Genomic DNA, 16139 nt, shown 5'->3' with positions numbered 1-16139 from the left:
CATGACACAGAGGTAGAAGTGGTGAAGAAATTGTGAGGCAGGTACTGAAATTGCCACTGAATGAGGAGTGACCAGAAGTAGGCCAACAACTGAAAAGGGAGGGTTAGAGGATGCTGTAGTTCATTTATTCCCCTTGCCACCCTCTCCTCTTCTTCAGGTCTCCTTGAGTTTATAGGATGTGAGAGAAAAACAGCCTGGACTCTAGATCTAAGCTGTAAGAAGGTGTTACCCTCACATCCAAACTTAGTTAACAGGGCCCAGGGAAGGAGTGTGGGAGGGCTGGGACAAGAGGAAGATTGAGGCAAATTACTGCATCCACAGGTTAACATGGAAGTAAGTGACCAGCTGGAAATAGGTGACCTGAAAGCCTTGGATTGCTGCTTGTTGCTGAAATAAATAGGGTTGTGAGATATGGTGAGGAAAGGTGGAAACCCTCTTAACTGACATGAAGATCGGCTCTTGGTCAGTTAACTGAAAAAGACAGTTATGAGGAAATGATACATATATACCTTCAACATTTTATTTTTAGTTGTACAATAATTCATCACATCCACTGCTTGAACTTCCAAATTGTTTTTCTTTCATAAACCACAGTCAATATTGCCATCTATGAATTCCAGGTTTAGTTTCTTTCAAATAGAACAAGAACTGAAAGACATATGAGAAGAATCCTAAGGGCAGAATCTTCTTATAGACTTTTACATCTTATCCCCAATTTTTTTGTGGTTGTGTTGCCCACAAATTTTTTTAAAATAATTTAACCTTTATTGACTTTTTAAAAGCATACAGTTTTGTTTTTAATGTAACTCTGTTTTAGCATCTTTTATTGATTTAGGTATTATTTGATTAAATTACATAATGACAGGCATAAACAGGTTTGGAAACAAACACACCTGATTTGATACACATACATTCAACAAATGGGGAATGTGAGCCTGCATGAAGTCCCAAATGTTCAATGTCCTGTGACCATATATTTTATAGAAAGAATAGGTTAATCTGGCATATTGATTAATTGGAGGTCAGATCAGAGAGCTTCTATCATTGTTCTTAATGATGCACAGGGGAAGGTTAATGATGTGGTTAAGCTGGGTGAGATCAGTTATTTCTCCTGAGGTTTCCAGTCCTATGAAGCCAGGGTGAGGGACTGGTCTCTGAGATGGAGTACCAGTCACACTGGCTACGCTGAGGGTCTGTAGAAATCCCTAATTTCCTTTGGCACATTTGTACTTTGTTCTTCCCAAAAGATTAATAAAATCATTTAAATTATGAAAACTGTCTTGTAATATATTAAATGTGATAAGTAATTATGCTTTCTGAGGATTACTATAATTTTTGGATCATTGCCTGATTTAAGAATAGTATGACACAATAAACTAGTATATTAGCTTAAACACATGTATGATATAAATGAAATCCTAATTTCTACTTTTCTAACTTTTATTTTTGGCTTTATGGTTCGCATCTAATAATACACAAAGAAGATTTCTCAATATGCAAAATACATAAAATAGATTCAAAAAGTTTAATTATTTTGTAAACTGTTTTTAAGATTTTTTATTTGGGTGAAATATTCTTCTCTTAAAGCTATTGATGTAGTTACCATAGTTACCCATGTTTTTGACTGTATAAATACCATCCCAGTAGGAAAATATAATATTTTCCATTAAAAGAACATCTTCTATTAGAATAGCATCTTAAATCTGTTGTCAGTGTATTCTGGCATATGATACAAATAGGGGCCAAAAGAATCAAACAACATAGCTTAGATAATAGGAGTCTTTCAGGGTTTATAGTCCTTCAGCTGTGCTCCGTAAGTTCCAATCTTCTCATTTAACTTGGTCGTTCTCCCAAGTGTGAACATGACCTTTAAGGCTATTGAGTAAGACAAGGTTTGTATTTGGAAACTATCCACAACACTGCTAGTACATATCACCTTTGTGCCACATGAATTAAAATAATTATGACTAAATTTCATCTGTTAATTTGTTGTATTTAGACTGGCTGACAGTGTCAGGAAGAGTATATTCCATATCTCTTTTACTCATGAAATTAAATTCTTTATAATTTCATGCCCGAAAAAGTTTATCTTCATCATGAATTGGTTTTTTTTTTTTGTCAGTTAAAACAATCATTTACTATTTTGCTTTGGCTGCCAGAAATTTTAGAGATAGCTTATAGTGATTATGCATCCAAAGTTTTCATACAGTTATCTTTATCTTTTATCCCTCCTACTCTCTTTTCTCTGTCTTTTATTTTTATTTTAGCAATTCTGTCATGTTTTTCATTATAAATATTCTTAATTCCTTTTTAAAAGTTGGTGGTAGATAAGTTCAATAAATTTAACAAGCAATTATTGGGTACCTACTTCTTGCTGTTAAATTAACTGTTATATTAGCAATAGTGAAAAAGACAGGCTGTGGCTTCAAGAAGCTGAAAAAAATAACTTTTTCAGAAATTCCTATGAAATGCTTTATTCAAATAGGAACATAATATATGTATTTTGCTCAGCATATAAAGTGCTCATGTTTATGCTTTTATTGCTAGTTAAAAGTCATCATTAGGATAGATTGCTATTAGCAAAGCCTACATGTTTTCCAGAGCTATTTTGTTTTATTCAAATTTAAAATTCAGGACTGGAAGCTGCCTCTCACATAATCTCTAAGATAGCGATATACATACAGTCTGGCTGTTTCTGTTCTTAGACATCTATAGAGATTTGTGAAGCTGGTCTTCTGTGAGAACACACTGCCTTCAGGCCTTTCATATTCACTCTGGGGCACAGATAGTATGGGTGAGATAACCAAAGGTTACCCAGGGAATCTTTGAAGATGATGATAGTTTGTCAGATAGATAGTATAAAATGGTTTTGAAAAGAGAAGGCATCCCTCCTTTGAGTCTAAAAAGGAAAGAAAGCCTTCTTTTTTTTTGCGGTACGCAGGCCTCTCACTGCTGTGGCCTCTCCCTTTGCGGAGCACAGGCTCCGGACGTGCAGGCTCTGCGGCCATGGCTCATGGGCCCAGCCACTCCGTGGCATGTGGTATCTTCCCGGCATGAACCCGTGTCCCCTGCATCGGCAGGCGGACTCTCAACCACTGCGCCACCAGGGAAGCCCAGAAAGCCTTTTTTAGTTGTTCATATTGTTCTCTTATGACGAAAACTCTGTTTGCTTTGTGCAAATTTAAACTACTACATACAGGCTCAGACTAAGTACAGTAGTAGGTAGCCTATTACATAAATGGTTGGCTGGTAGCATCATTTACAAAAACATTGGAATTCACACATTTTAAAATGTAAATTAAATGTGTCTTTTTACCACTCCATAACGTGACTTTTAAAAACTAGGTTCATGAATTATTCTGACCTAGATATGTCATCCCCTGCCCTTGAAGGAGTCCTATGAAGGGGAATATAGTTATTGTCTAAATTCTTCTGGAACTGATTACCCTTTAGGTGAATATCCTTATCTTCATTCCTCCCCTTGTTCTAACTGTTGGCCTTTTGCTTATTTTACTGTTTATTAGCACCTTTATGTACTAGAACAATCCCCTCCAAAGATGTGCATGTTGTAAACAACCTGTGAATCTTTTACATTACATGGCAAAGGGAAATTAAGGTTGCAGATCGAATTAAATCTGCTAATCAATTTACCTTAAAATAAGGAGATTATCCTGGTTATCCTTGGTAGTGTAATCACAAAGGTCTTTAAATGTAGAGGAAGCAGAAGGGAATATCAGAATGAAAGGACCTGAGAGGGACTAGACCTACCTTTGTTGGCTTTGAATATTGAGGAAGGGGGGCCCTCAAGCCAGTGCATGTGGGAGACTTGTAAAAGCCAAAAAAAGCAAGAAATCTATTTCCCCTGGAGCCTCTCCAGCTGACATCTTTGATTTTTGACACCCAATGAAACCTGTGTCAGATTTCTGACTTATAGACCTGTTAGAAAATAAATTTATGTTTTAAGCCATTAAGTTTGTGGTAATTTGTTATGGCAGCAGTAAAACCTAAAACATTTACCAATGTTTTAGAAAGAAAAATGAGGATGAAAACTCAAGACACTCCATCCAGAAAAAGATTTAGTGTGGGTTGAAGTTGCAACTCTTGCTGACAGGAGGATATAAGGCCATCATTGAATTCCAGCCTTTGCTCTCACTGTTTCACATTAATACAGAAAATCTACAGGGTCCTATTTCCAGTATAATGACCTGAAAAATGCTTTAAAGAAATATACCCTTGTTTCCGTCTGCATCCTGTCTGCCCAGTTTGCTGTAGTTAGAGTGACCTTTTCACAAAACAGACTTAATTGTGTTACTTCTCTTTAAAGTCCATTTCATGGTTCTCCATTGCCTACAGAATAAAAACGAAACATGTAGCATGGCAATTAAGACCCCTCTATAACAAAACTTTCTGCTACAGCCTTATGTCATACTTCTCTTTCCTATGGACCTTCTTATGTTCAGCCACAGTAAAATACTTTTGGTCTATGAGCCCAGCATAGTATTTTGTACTTTTTCGTTCATATGTGTCATTTCCTTTACGACCAATGTCCTCCCAGATCATCAGACCTGCTGGCAAACCCCGATGAATTCTTCAAAACTCAACTCAAACATTAAATTTACCGGAAAATCAAGGAACTTTATACATCAAAGAAAATTATTTGGTCTGTCCTTTATGCCACATTGTGATTTGTATACCTTGCGATATTAAAATTATTTCTTTCCGTTTCACTGTCTTATACTGAACTGTGAGTTTCTTTAGGGCAACAACTGGATCTAATAACATATCTGTGGGCTCTCAGTAACTCACATAGCTTAATAGTATGTCCTCAATACATAAATATTAAGTGAACAAATGATTATGTTACCTGATCTGGCCAGCACACCGCAGAGATGCCTTTAGAATGACAGTTTCTGATTCCCAGGCCACTCTTTACTTATAGTCTGCCTCTATAAATTAAGTACCATAAAAGAAATTATTTTACATACCTAGGACACATTTTTCATTTTAAATAAAATTCTGGGGATTTCCCTGGTGGTGTAGTGGGTAAGATTCTGCGCTCCCAATGCAGGGGGCCTGGGTTCTATCCCTGGTGGGAAAACTAGATCCTGCATGCATGCTGCAACTAAGACCTGGCACAGCCTAAATAAATAAATATTTTGTTAAAAATCACTAAATAAATAAAATAAACTGACCAACTTATTTTGTTTGTTACCACTCCCATTTCTAGCCATTAATTTAACACCTGTAATTTCATGATTTTATTGTGTCAAAAATGAAAACATCGAAATACAGTTGTCCCTCGGTACCCACGGGAGATTGGTTCAAGGACCTCCATGGATACTCAAATCAGTGGATGCTGAAGTCCCTCATATAAAATGACAAAGTACAGTCAGCCCTCAGTGTCTGTAGGTTCTGCATCCCCAAATAGAGAGGGAGGGCCTTTTGTAATATCTCTGTTTTGTTTAGTTTATTCTCGCTCTATTTGTAAGGATTACTTTGTGCAGTGTATCTGTTATTCTTAAAACATTGAGAAGATTCTAAAATGCAATAGAATAGCATGACAAGTATCAAATTCTTTTGGCTTTAAGTATTTAAATTTTCTCTCAGCATTTCTGTTTTCTGCCTTTCTAGATTTATGTCAGTTTCTCAGTGGTTACATGCAGGTATGACCTTGCTGCCCAGGTCTTTATGAAGATGAGATAATGTATGGAGTAGCACTTGGAAACTGTATAGTACCATTCATATGGACTGAATTGTTTTCATAATTATTTATTATCACTTTACAGTCTGACTGCAAAATGTTCACAATTGTCATAATGATGGTAGAGGTTTCACTGGGAGTTTCTCTTTTTATAACAGCTGTCAGAATTCAAAATCTTAAAAATGGTTAGCATAACTTTTAGTGTGATCAGTAAAATACATCCTTCACACTGCATAGTAAGTTATTAGTTTACCACTTTAAAAAAGGAAGACACTTTTTATTAAGATGAATGAGTCCATGTTGGTGTTAATATTTTACATAAGAAGATCATCATTAATTTAAAAAACAGACTTTTTAAAATCACTACTGAAGGTGGCGGAATAGGAGGACGTGGAGTTCACCTCTCCGCACAAGTACATCAAGAATCCATCTACAAATGGAACAACTCTCACAGAATGCCAGCTGAACACTAGCAGAGGACCTTGGACACCTAAAAGGACCAGTAAAATCCCCGTGCAACCGGGTAGGATGAAAGAAATTTAAAAAGAAAAGAAGAAACGGGACGGAACCTGCACCCCTGGTGGGGAGCTGAAGAAGAGAAGTTGCCGCACCGAGGAAGCCCCCTCACCAGCGGGGAGATCAGCTGGGACAGAAGAGGAGCTTCAGGGGCTCAGAGGAGAGCGCAGCAACTGGTCTATGGCAGGTAGGGCAGTGAGAGGTACAGAGATGGTCCCTGCCACAGCCCTGCGTGCCACAGCCCTGCGTGCCTCAGCCTGACAGGTGTCCGCCGTGGTGCACGGGGCCTGGGTGCTGGAACGTGGGGTTTGGAGAGTAGACCCTGGGAGTGGACAGCTGTTAGCTGAGAAGAGACAGCCTGAGGGGACGGGAGTGAGGAGCTCCACAACTGGGAACGTTCACGGAAGAAGCCTGGGCTGCCATAGAGGCAGGGCGCCGTTGTTGAGTGGCACGCAAGGCGAGGGGCCGCCATTGCAGCCGCCTTCCCTACGTGCAGGCCCCAGCCTCCGCAGGCGCTAGGAGGGGCTCCCACCTGAACAGGCTGCCAGGACCTGCCTGTCTCCGCCTCCGCCCCCGCCTCGCTGGGTGGGGGCCCGTTCTCCTGGGTAGCCTTGGGAGCAGACTCTGGTGAGAGGCCCACACACAGGGGTGGGGCTGAAACCACAGCTAAGCCCCAGGGGCCATGCATCTAATGAAGAGCTGAAATCTCTTCTTGTGGCTGCAGGAACCACGGATTTACAGCCCCGCTGCCGGCTTTGTAAACTCAGCACCTGTAGAATGGAAGAGCGCTACTGCAGCTGAGACAGGTCTAGCTTTGGCAGCTGTGGGCTTTGTGGGCACGTACAGGTGGGGATTGGGCCAGACCAGAGTCTGAGGTGCCTCCATAGCTCCTATAGCAGGTCTAGGTACACTATTACTGCAGTCCTGGGACCTGACTTTGGTGGATCTGCGCTGGAGGCCTAGTGAAAACAATGCCTTAGAGACACCAGGGCCAATTGCCAGCATACCCATGGTTAAGATGGGGCTGAGACGATTTCCAACAACAGTGTAATTTGTGAGCCCGCACAACGGGTGAAAAGTGACACAGCAGAGTACACTTACAGGTGAACAGCTCCAGAAGAGGAAAACTCAGAGGCTTCTCTCCCAGTGGAAGTGCTCCAGTCCTGCCTACCTCATACCACAGCTCAGAAACAGATCTGGGGCCCTCTACTCCAACATCTAGGGAGCAGGCCCTGCCCCTGACAGGACAGTGACAACCACAGAGCAAAGGGGAGGCCCCGCTCAATATCCAGTGCAAACTCTGGTCACCACAGCAACAGTCAAACCTCCTATCAAGGGGATAACAGCCAGCATACACTGAGGCGAGAGGTAGCAGACATCCATACTAAAAACAGCACTCGCACCAAAAAATATTAAACCCACAGCCTACACAGGGATGTTCCCACATAAAAATAGCCCTCCAAGACAGTCTGAGGGTCAGGCATCAGGAGGAAGAACCCACAGAGCATTTGGCTTTAAAGGCCAGCAGGGCCTGAGTGCAGGAGCTCCACACTCAGGGAGAAACAGAGACTCCACTCTCAGAGGGTGCACAAAGGTCTCAGGTGCACTGGGACCCAGCACAAAGCAATACCTCCGTAGGAACCGGGGCTACACCTAACTAGGGGTCTTAAAGGGTATCCCGAGGAGGCAGGGGTCAGCTGTAGCTCACTGTGGGGGCAAGGACACTGGTGGCAGAGGCCCCAGGAAACACTGATCTGCACGTGCTCTCCTGGAGGTCTCCATTTCGGCACCAAGATGCAGCCCCATCCAACAGCCTACAGGCTCCAGAGCTGGAATGCCTCAGGCCAGACAAATCAGCAAGACAGGAACATAGCTCCACCCATTAGCAGACAGGCTGCCTAAAGTCATACTGAGCTCATAGCTACCTCAAAACGCACCCCTTAACACAGCCCTGCCCAGCATTATCCAGCAATCCCATTCTTGAGCATATATCCAGAAGAAATTATAATTCAAAAAGATACATGCAGCCCTATATTCAATGCAGCACTATTTACAATAGCCAAGATATGGAAACAACCTAAATGTCCGTCAACAGAGGAATAGATAAAGAAGATGTGGTACATATATACAAGTAATATTACTCAGCCATAAAAAAAAGAACGAAGTAGTGCCATTTGCAGCAACATGGATGAACCTAGAATTGTTATACTGAGTCAGACAAACACAAATATCATATGATATCGCTTATATGTGGAATCTAAAAAAAATGGTACAAATGAACTTATTTACAAAACAGAAATAGAGTCACAAATGTAGAAAACAAACTATGGTTACCAGTGGAGAAAGAGGGGGAAGGGATAAACTGGGAGATTGGGATTGACATATACACACTACTGTATGTAAAATAGATAACTAATAAGGACCTACTGTATAGCACAGGGAACTCTACTCAATACTCTGTAATGACCTATATGGGAAAAGAATCTAAAAAAGAATGGATATATTTATATGTATAACTGATTCATCTTGTTAAACTAACACAAGAGAAACTAACACAACATTGTAAATCAACTACACTCCAGTAAAAATTTTAAAAAATAAAATAATTTAAAAAATAGTAGACAGTAGCCATTGATGAATCAATGAGACTTAAATGTATTCAAACAAATTTTATTTTTGAAATATTATGAAAAAGTTGACTAATATCCAGAAACTGTAGATTGTAACTATGGAAATATCCAGCTTGATTGAATACATTGCTCAGATGCCAACTGTTGGATTTGGGTAAAGCTAACTTGTTTTGGAATGGCTTAAAAGCTAGGCAAAGCCATGGTTCAGAATGTATCTTCAGGATTTTAATTTTGTCACATTTCATAGATGATTTGCCAGGAGTATTTTGCTTCCTTTGTTTTAAGGGCCGCTTTAAAGTAATCTTCTGATACAGCTACTGATGTTTCCCCCGGAAAAGAAATGTCCTATGAGAAACCTGTCACTTTAAACGTACCAGACATATCTCCCATTGTGTGTCAACAAGTTGGCATTATGATTTTTTAGAGCCAGTTTCCAGTGTATTCATTTGGAACAAAATGAGTCTATGGAACCTAACTAGGCACATTGTGCTGGAGGCTTACCAAAGAGTATACCTTTCTAGGAACCACAAAGGCATTCTTTGTGTACATCATGTAAGTTTCTTATCTCCTTACCAGATGCCAGATAAACTGATATATTCTTACTCCTTGTGTCTTTGAAGAAGTTCTTTACTTGTACCAGATTTTTGCCATTATATCACATTTTCTTTAGTATATGTAGCAGTTCTCTTTATTCTTTTAAGTACATAAATTTACAGCGTATGGTAACTTCTGATTCATTCCATGGATTTGGAGCTTTATCCTTGGTAGTTTTAGTGAAACTACCAGCTGTCAACTGTCCCTAGGTGTGGGGTACATTCAACTTTTAAAGGCTTCAGCCCTCTATTCACTTGCTTGAGTATTTCTTCTTACTGATACAAAGTTAAAAATGAATTCATCTGAACACAGTCTCTATATTGTGATCCTTTAAATAGTTTGCATTGATTCCCATCTTCACTTGGTGTTATTAATAGTTATTCCTGGTCTGTTTTAGTCGGGTAGATATTTTTCTATATGAATAACTGTGTTTCTTTGAATAACTAACAACAATTGTTTTATTCTTGCCTCCCAGGTACTACAGTGCAACCATTCTGCAGATGTCTGGTGTTGAAGATGACAGACTTGCAATATGGCTGGCTTCAGTTACAGCCTTCACAAATTTCATTTTCACACTTGTGGGTGTCTGGCTTGTTGAGAAAGTGGGTCGCAGAAAGCTTACGTTTGGTAGTTTAGCAGGTAGGTGCCGAAGAATTCAGTTATAAACTTTTCTCTAATGATGACAAGTTAACCTTTTAAAATACAGTACCACTTCTGATATAGTTTTCATAACTAAATAATAGAGTTCCTCTGAAAAATTTTTTAATAAGAACTTATTATGGTATATAACTAGAAATTAGAATTGTAATAACAATTTGAACCTACTGAGGGTAGCATTTTGCTGTTATTATTTTGAGTTTTGCTCAAAGGTACAAAATGGAAAAGAAAACTTGGTATTCATAAACTCAGTTTTTAACATAGTTTTTTTAAATTTGGGATAATGTGGAAGTAAATTTGGAGCATTTTTTTTTCAAAGTTCTTTCAACAGTGGAACATTAGAACCATATAATTTCTTCACAAAGCAGGGACAGACTCTTTTTGTGTTTGAACAAGGCCTAAATCCTAGTGTAAATTCTGGTTGGTTAAGTATGTTTCCTATGATAACTAAATAAGAAAAACCCTTCTCACATTCAAGTATCGTTTGTCTTTAAGTCCCACCCATTCCATTTATTATTTCTCTATAATGCAAGGGCTGTTTCACTTGCCAAAATGAGACCCATCTCTGTCATTGTCTTCACATGTTTGCATCATATAATTTTCTAATCTTTTTCAAATATACAAGCAGATTCCTACTTATCAATTAGCTGTCCTCTAATAGCTCCTTTATAAGTTTATTTAGATTAAGAATACATTTTTCTATTAAAATGTAAAGTTTCCAGGCCTGCATTAACTAAATTCTATTTTAACTAAATTATACCTAAAACACTGATCTAGGGCTTCCCTGGTGGCGCAGTGGTTGAGAGTACGCCTGCCGATGCAGGGGACACGGGTTCGTGCCCCGGTCCGGGAAGATCCCACATGCCGCGGAGCAGCTAGGCCCGTGAGCCATGGCCGCTGAGCCTGCGCGTCCGGAGCCTGTGCTCCGCAACGGTAGAGGCCACGACAGTGAGAGGCCCGCGTACCGAAAAAAAAAAAAAAAAAAAAAAAAAAACACTGATCTAATAGAACTGCTGAAGGCAGTTGTCCCAGATTTTGATGAGAAAATACATTTGGAGTTTCATACTGTTATTAAGAGCACATACTCCCTCTGACCCTTAACTCCAGAAGGAAGAGTGGAATGCTTCCGCCCTCTGTTCTTTCCTTGAGTGGAAGCCTTGAGTTCAATAATGTAAGTTGAACTGCAGTATCAGCACTGAGGAGAAGGCAGGGGGAAGACTGTCTGATTAAAACGCAAAGGTAATCGCAACAGCCAATATATATAGGGAAGCGGGAGGGTAAGTGAGGAAAGGTGAGGGACAAGTGAGGGTTAAAAACCACATATTTCTAAACCTGTTCAAGGAACCAGAAGTGTTTAGGCCCAGAAAAAAGACTAAACAGATACCTAATAGATATTCTCACAGATGGTAGCTGTTATGAGGACAGATTTTTTACTTAATATAAGAAAAATATTCCTAATAATCAGAGCTATCCAACAATGAATTGGGCTGCCTCATTAGGATGGTAAACTCAACAACAGGGTAGATGGCCATCAGGCAGTGATGTGCTAGAAACAAATTCCTACAGTGGGTTGAAAATCGGATTTGCTGATGCCTGAGGTTCAGGTCAACTCTAAGAAGAGGTAATAGCTGCTTTAAAGTTTTTTAAATGGACACACTTTCTTTGACAGGGCATTAGTATACTGCTACCTCAAGAGGCCTATTTTTTAAATAGAATTTCAGGTCTTGAATTTGGGATTTGGGTTTTGAGATTTGGAGAAACATGCTGATTTTTGAGATGGGGGAAAATGCTTTTTACTAGCAGCCTCTGTCCCTTCGTTTGTTGTATTCCAGGATTTTGAGGCATTATAGATATAAAGCCAGACTGTTTGGGTTTGAATTGTGTGATATTGAGCAAGGTTCTATTTTCTCATTTGTAAATCGGGGTTAATTATAGTCCCCACTTCATAGGGTTGTAATGAAGACTAAACACATTTATACATGTATAACATTTCAAACAGTGCCTGACACAGACAGTAAAATGCCCAAAGCATTTTGCTATCACAGTAGTGTTACTGCCAAAGAGTGGTTCTTTGTTGTTTTAACCATAATGTAAAATCAACTTGCATCAGAATCCAGGAACTTTCCTGAACTCCTCTTGCTGATGTCATGTTTCACCCTTCCACGTAGGTCCTCTGCCCCAAGGATTTCTAGAGCCCATCCCTGACTATTAAAAGAAAGTATTAAGACTTGGGGGAAAGACCAAGAGATTCCAGGGACTGCCTTTATGAGCAACCTGGAGGCACTTTTCTTTCCTGCAGAATTAAGAGGTTGTCATTAAATTTGTAATATTTACAAGAAAGACCAGTTCTGTTAGCAAGCTTTGAAAATATTAAAAGCCACAAAATGTCCTACCTTTAAATTATTCATGGACTATATATTTTGTATTTCTTTGTATAAAGAATTTCTTTGTCTGGGTCTAGCTAAATACAGTTTATTTGTAGTACTTTTTAAAGAATTAGCACCAAAAAAATTTTTGTTAAGAATTTATTTTTTAAATTTTAAAGAAATTAACTTGATATGTTTTTCACTATTTTTCACCTAATAAAATAAATCATAATATATTTGATATTCTACCATTGCTAAGTATTAGAATACTGTTCTATTTAAAATTTCTTAGATTAGCCTAGAATTTTTTAACTTCAAAAGTTTTATTCCCTATTTTGTGTTTTTATTATGGCTTATTTTATTATATTGGGTGAAAAATAGTAAAAAAAAAATCAAAATAACTTTTTCAATAGGAACTTGTTCTTTAAAAATTACTAAAAATAAACTGTACTTAGTTAAACCGGGACAAAGAAACTCTTTATACAAAGAAATGTAAAATATATAGTCCATGAATAGTTTTAAATGTAGGACATTTTGTGGTGTTCTGACTTTTAATATTTTCAAAGCTCCCTAAGAGAACTGGTCTTTCTGGTAAATATTGCGAATTTAATGACAACCTCTTGATCCTTTTAATAGAGGAAGGCTTATATCTATGTAGCTTTATTGCTTATAAATCAGAAAGCCAGAAACACTGTGTTATTTTCTGCCAGATATTTTGGTAGTGGAATATTTCCTAAAACATTACTCACAGGCTGTCTTCATCAGAGTTGCCAGGGATACTTATTTTAAATTGTGAATTCTTGGGACCCAACCCCAGATCAACTAAATTAGAATCTCTGAAGATGAGGTCTGGAATATGTGCACGTGATACTTACGCACAAAAAGTGTGCTCTGTTAGAGTCTTAGGGAGGGAAATTATTTTTTTCTGAGTATTTACTAATAATCCAAACCCTGTACCAGGTAATTAAGGTAACTTATTTCATCAGGTGTTTTTGAGAATGCTATTTATCCAACACATTTCACCTCCTATGGAGAACATTTTTACTAGGAAAATGATATCAGAATTCCAAAATGTGACAGTATACTTGGTTAAGAGGGACTCCTCTCTTAAAATATAAAGAATGTCCCCAACCTACCCAGTACAGTGGAGAAGATCCTTTCATACAAGGCCTTCCTGTATTGGACTCAAATCTAGGTTGCAATAATGGATCATTGACAACAACTATAACAACTTTAAATACTAACAAGTGACTGATAAAACATCTGTAATTTGTTAAATTAAAGGAAATAGATAATTCAAGTAGTCTTAAGCCTTAAAGATATATGAGTATATGAAGAGCGAGGTGATCGTTTTAAAAATTTATTCCATAAATAAAGTCATATAAGACACCATTCCCTTCCCTTAAGGAGTTTATCATCTCATAAGGATTTTTACCCTGTCTGGGTATCACAATCACCTGTGGAGTCATGTTATCGGATCCCCATTTTCTGGAGACTCTGATTCAGAGGTTGAGGTACATTCTAAAGATTTGCTTTCCAATAGGAAGCCAGGATTGAGAAACACTACTATATGTAATAAAGTAAAGTAATGATACTGACTTTTAAAAGATTTCCATCCCCAATGGGTCAAAATAAAAATAAATTTGTGTTTAAGAAGGATAAACCTTCAACTATTTAGGGATTTTTTATATCCAAAATGGTTTTTTTCCCCAAAGTTTGCAAGTTGGTTGGACTTTTTTAGAGATGGATCCAAGAGATATAATATCCATACTGCAGAACTCTCATCTAGTATATTTGTCCCATACTAACCCCATGACCTCAATTGAATAGTCTTAACATGTTTTGTTGTTTTCTTCAAAAATAGCCAGTATTGCAAAAATCTGTGGTACTATGGGATCTGCTCTATGCCAGGCACTAGAATTGAACATATATTAGTATGTATTAGGTACACCATCTAAGAGTTTACAGTTTATCACAGACAAGTTATTTAAGTAGTGTTATGAAAGAAGAGTATCATCTTTCCTTCACATCCAAAAGTATCAACTTTTCCAGGTTGAAACAAATCTTACCTGTCCCATGACAATATTCTGTGGAGGTAATTTGGGAAAATACTTAGGGACCCAGCTTCTTTCATAGACAAAGTAACAGTAAAACTCATGGTTTATTTTGCTTTGTTTGAGGAGAGAGGGATAATTTTTATTTACAGGCCTAATATATGTTTTCTCTTTCTAAGAGACAGACTTCTGTTTTATTTCCCAATTCAGGGCTTGGTAGTTTTTTGAGAAAGTAATACCTCAAACTATTCCTACTTCTGGTTTGAATTTTAAGCCAACCGGGGGAAAATGAACTGTGATTTTAGATTCATGCCTCTTCAAGCCTGGTGTGGTAAAATGGCTTCTGATCTTTTCTTCAAGCCTCCTCCCCCTTTTTCAACTTTTTTCTAGAGTTTTAAAAATATGCTGCTGCTGCTGTTTCTAATGATAATTATAGTACAATAATTAACATTTTTTAGCATTATAAAAATCTTTCAAATGTATTGTGATATTTAAAATTCACTGTAATTCTGCAAGGTGAGTATTCTCACTAAGCCCCAGTTTCAGCAGACAGAATTGAATTTTGGAAAGGTCGTGTGTTTTGTCCAAGATCACTGAGTCAAGAAACAGCAGAGCTAGGACTTAACCACAGTGCTTAACTTGACACATCCCCTCTACCTTAAACACAAACCTATTATGTAATCCAATTGCACTTTCACAGTGCGTCCCAAAGTTGTTCTTATGTCCATTTAAAAAATATTTTTGGTCATTCTTAAATTACTTTCCCATTTATCTAATAGAAACTTTACTGCTACATAAATGACCTCCTTGAATTCCATATTTTAAACATGTTGCCTCACTCAAATAAATTGTACAAACAAATGCAACCATATTTTCTTTCTCCTTTCTTCCCATGACCCTTTTTTTAATCCTCACAATGGCTGGAACAATAGTTAGAAATTTGAAAACTTTCTTATTTACTATCAGTATTTCTATCAGGGACTCAAAACTGAGCTTTTTAAGTGGTACATATAATCACATTCTGTACCTTAAAATCAAAGACAGATATTCCACTTCCAAGTGCCAACAGGGAAGACAACTGATATGTGTTATGTCATTTCTGACGTTTTAAGTCTTTACAAAATGCCACTCCATTTTAATGAGAAGTACTCTTTCAACTACTTTTGATATATTTAGTTTGTTACTTTTTAGTTTACTTATTTGGGTCTTAGCCGATTGAATGACATTAGAACAATTTTCTTGGTAATGAAAGGAACACTTGGTGTAAATCTGTTACCTTTCATACTTCTAACATATTAGGCACTCAATAATGTTGGTTACATAAATTGATTTTGATACAGCAGTCCAAGATGGTGTTTGTTTAGAAAGTTATTAACTAACCTACTGCTTGGCTAGCAAATGTATTTGATTTGAATTTTACTCTTGTCATTTCACACAGTGAATATTCTAGTGAGTTTTTATGACAATATATATGTATAAGGATCATTTTTTTTTAATCCAATGAAGATAGATCAAGGTATTTTTTTAGAGATATATCTTGCCAAACCCAGTCCGCTTTGGAAGAATGTTGTCAATTCTTCTCTGATGTAAAACTTTTTTTTTCTTTCCTTTTTTTTTTTTT

The 16139-nt window shown here is 37.8% G+C and overlaps 1 protein-coding gene across 1 annotated transcript in view; it reads left to right on the top strand.

The window, feature by feature from the left end:
* SLC2A13 (solute carrier family 2 member 13) overlaps nucleotides 1–16139 on the top strand; it is a 412288-nt gene that overhangs the window by 290362 nt on the left and 105787 nt on the right. Inside the window, exon 5 of the mRNA XM_024750867.1 lies at nucleotides 9917–10080. Coding sequence (XP_024606635.1) covers nucleotides 9917–10080 — 164 coding nt within the window. The remainder of the gene's footprint in view (nucleotides 1–9916; nucleotides 10081–16139) is intronic.

Source organism: Neophocaena asiaeorientalis, unplaced genomic scaffold, assembly GCF_003031525.2.
Source record: "Neophocaena asiaeorientalis asiaeorientalis breed wild unplaced genomic scaffold, Neophocaena_asiaeorientalis_V1.1 scaffold641, whole genome shotgun sequence".
Taxonomy (NCBI): Eukaryota; Metazoa; Chordata; class Mammalia; order Artiodactyla; family Phocoenidae; genus Neophocaena; species Neophocaena asiaeorientalis.
Note: the sequence above shows the minus strand (reverse complement) of the source record. Positions and strands in the feature narration are given on the sequence as shown.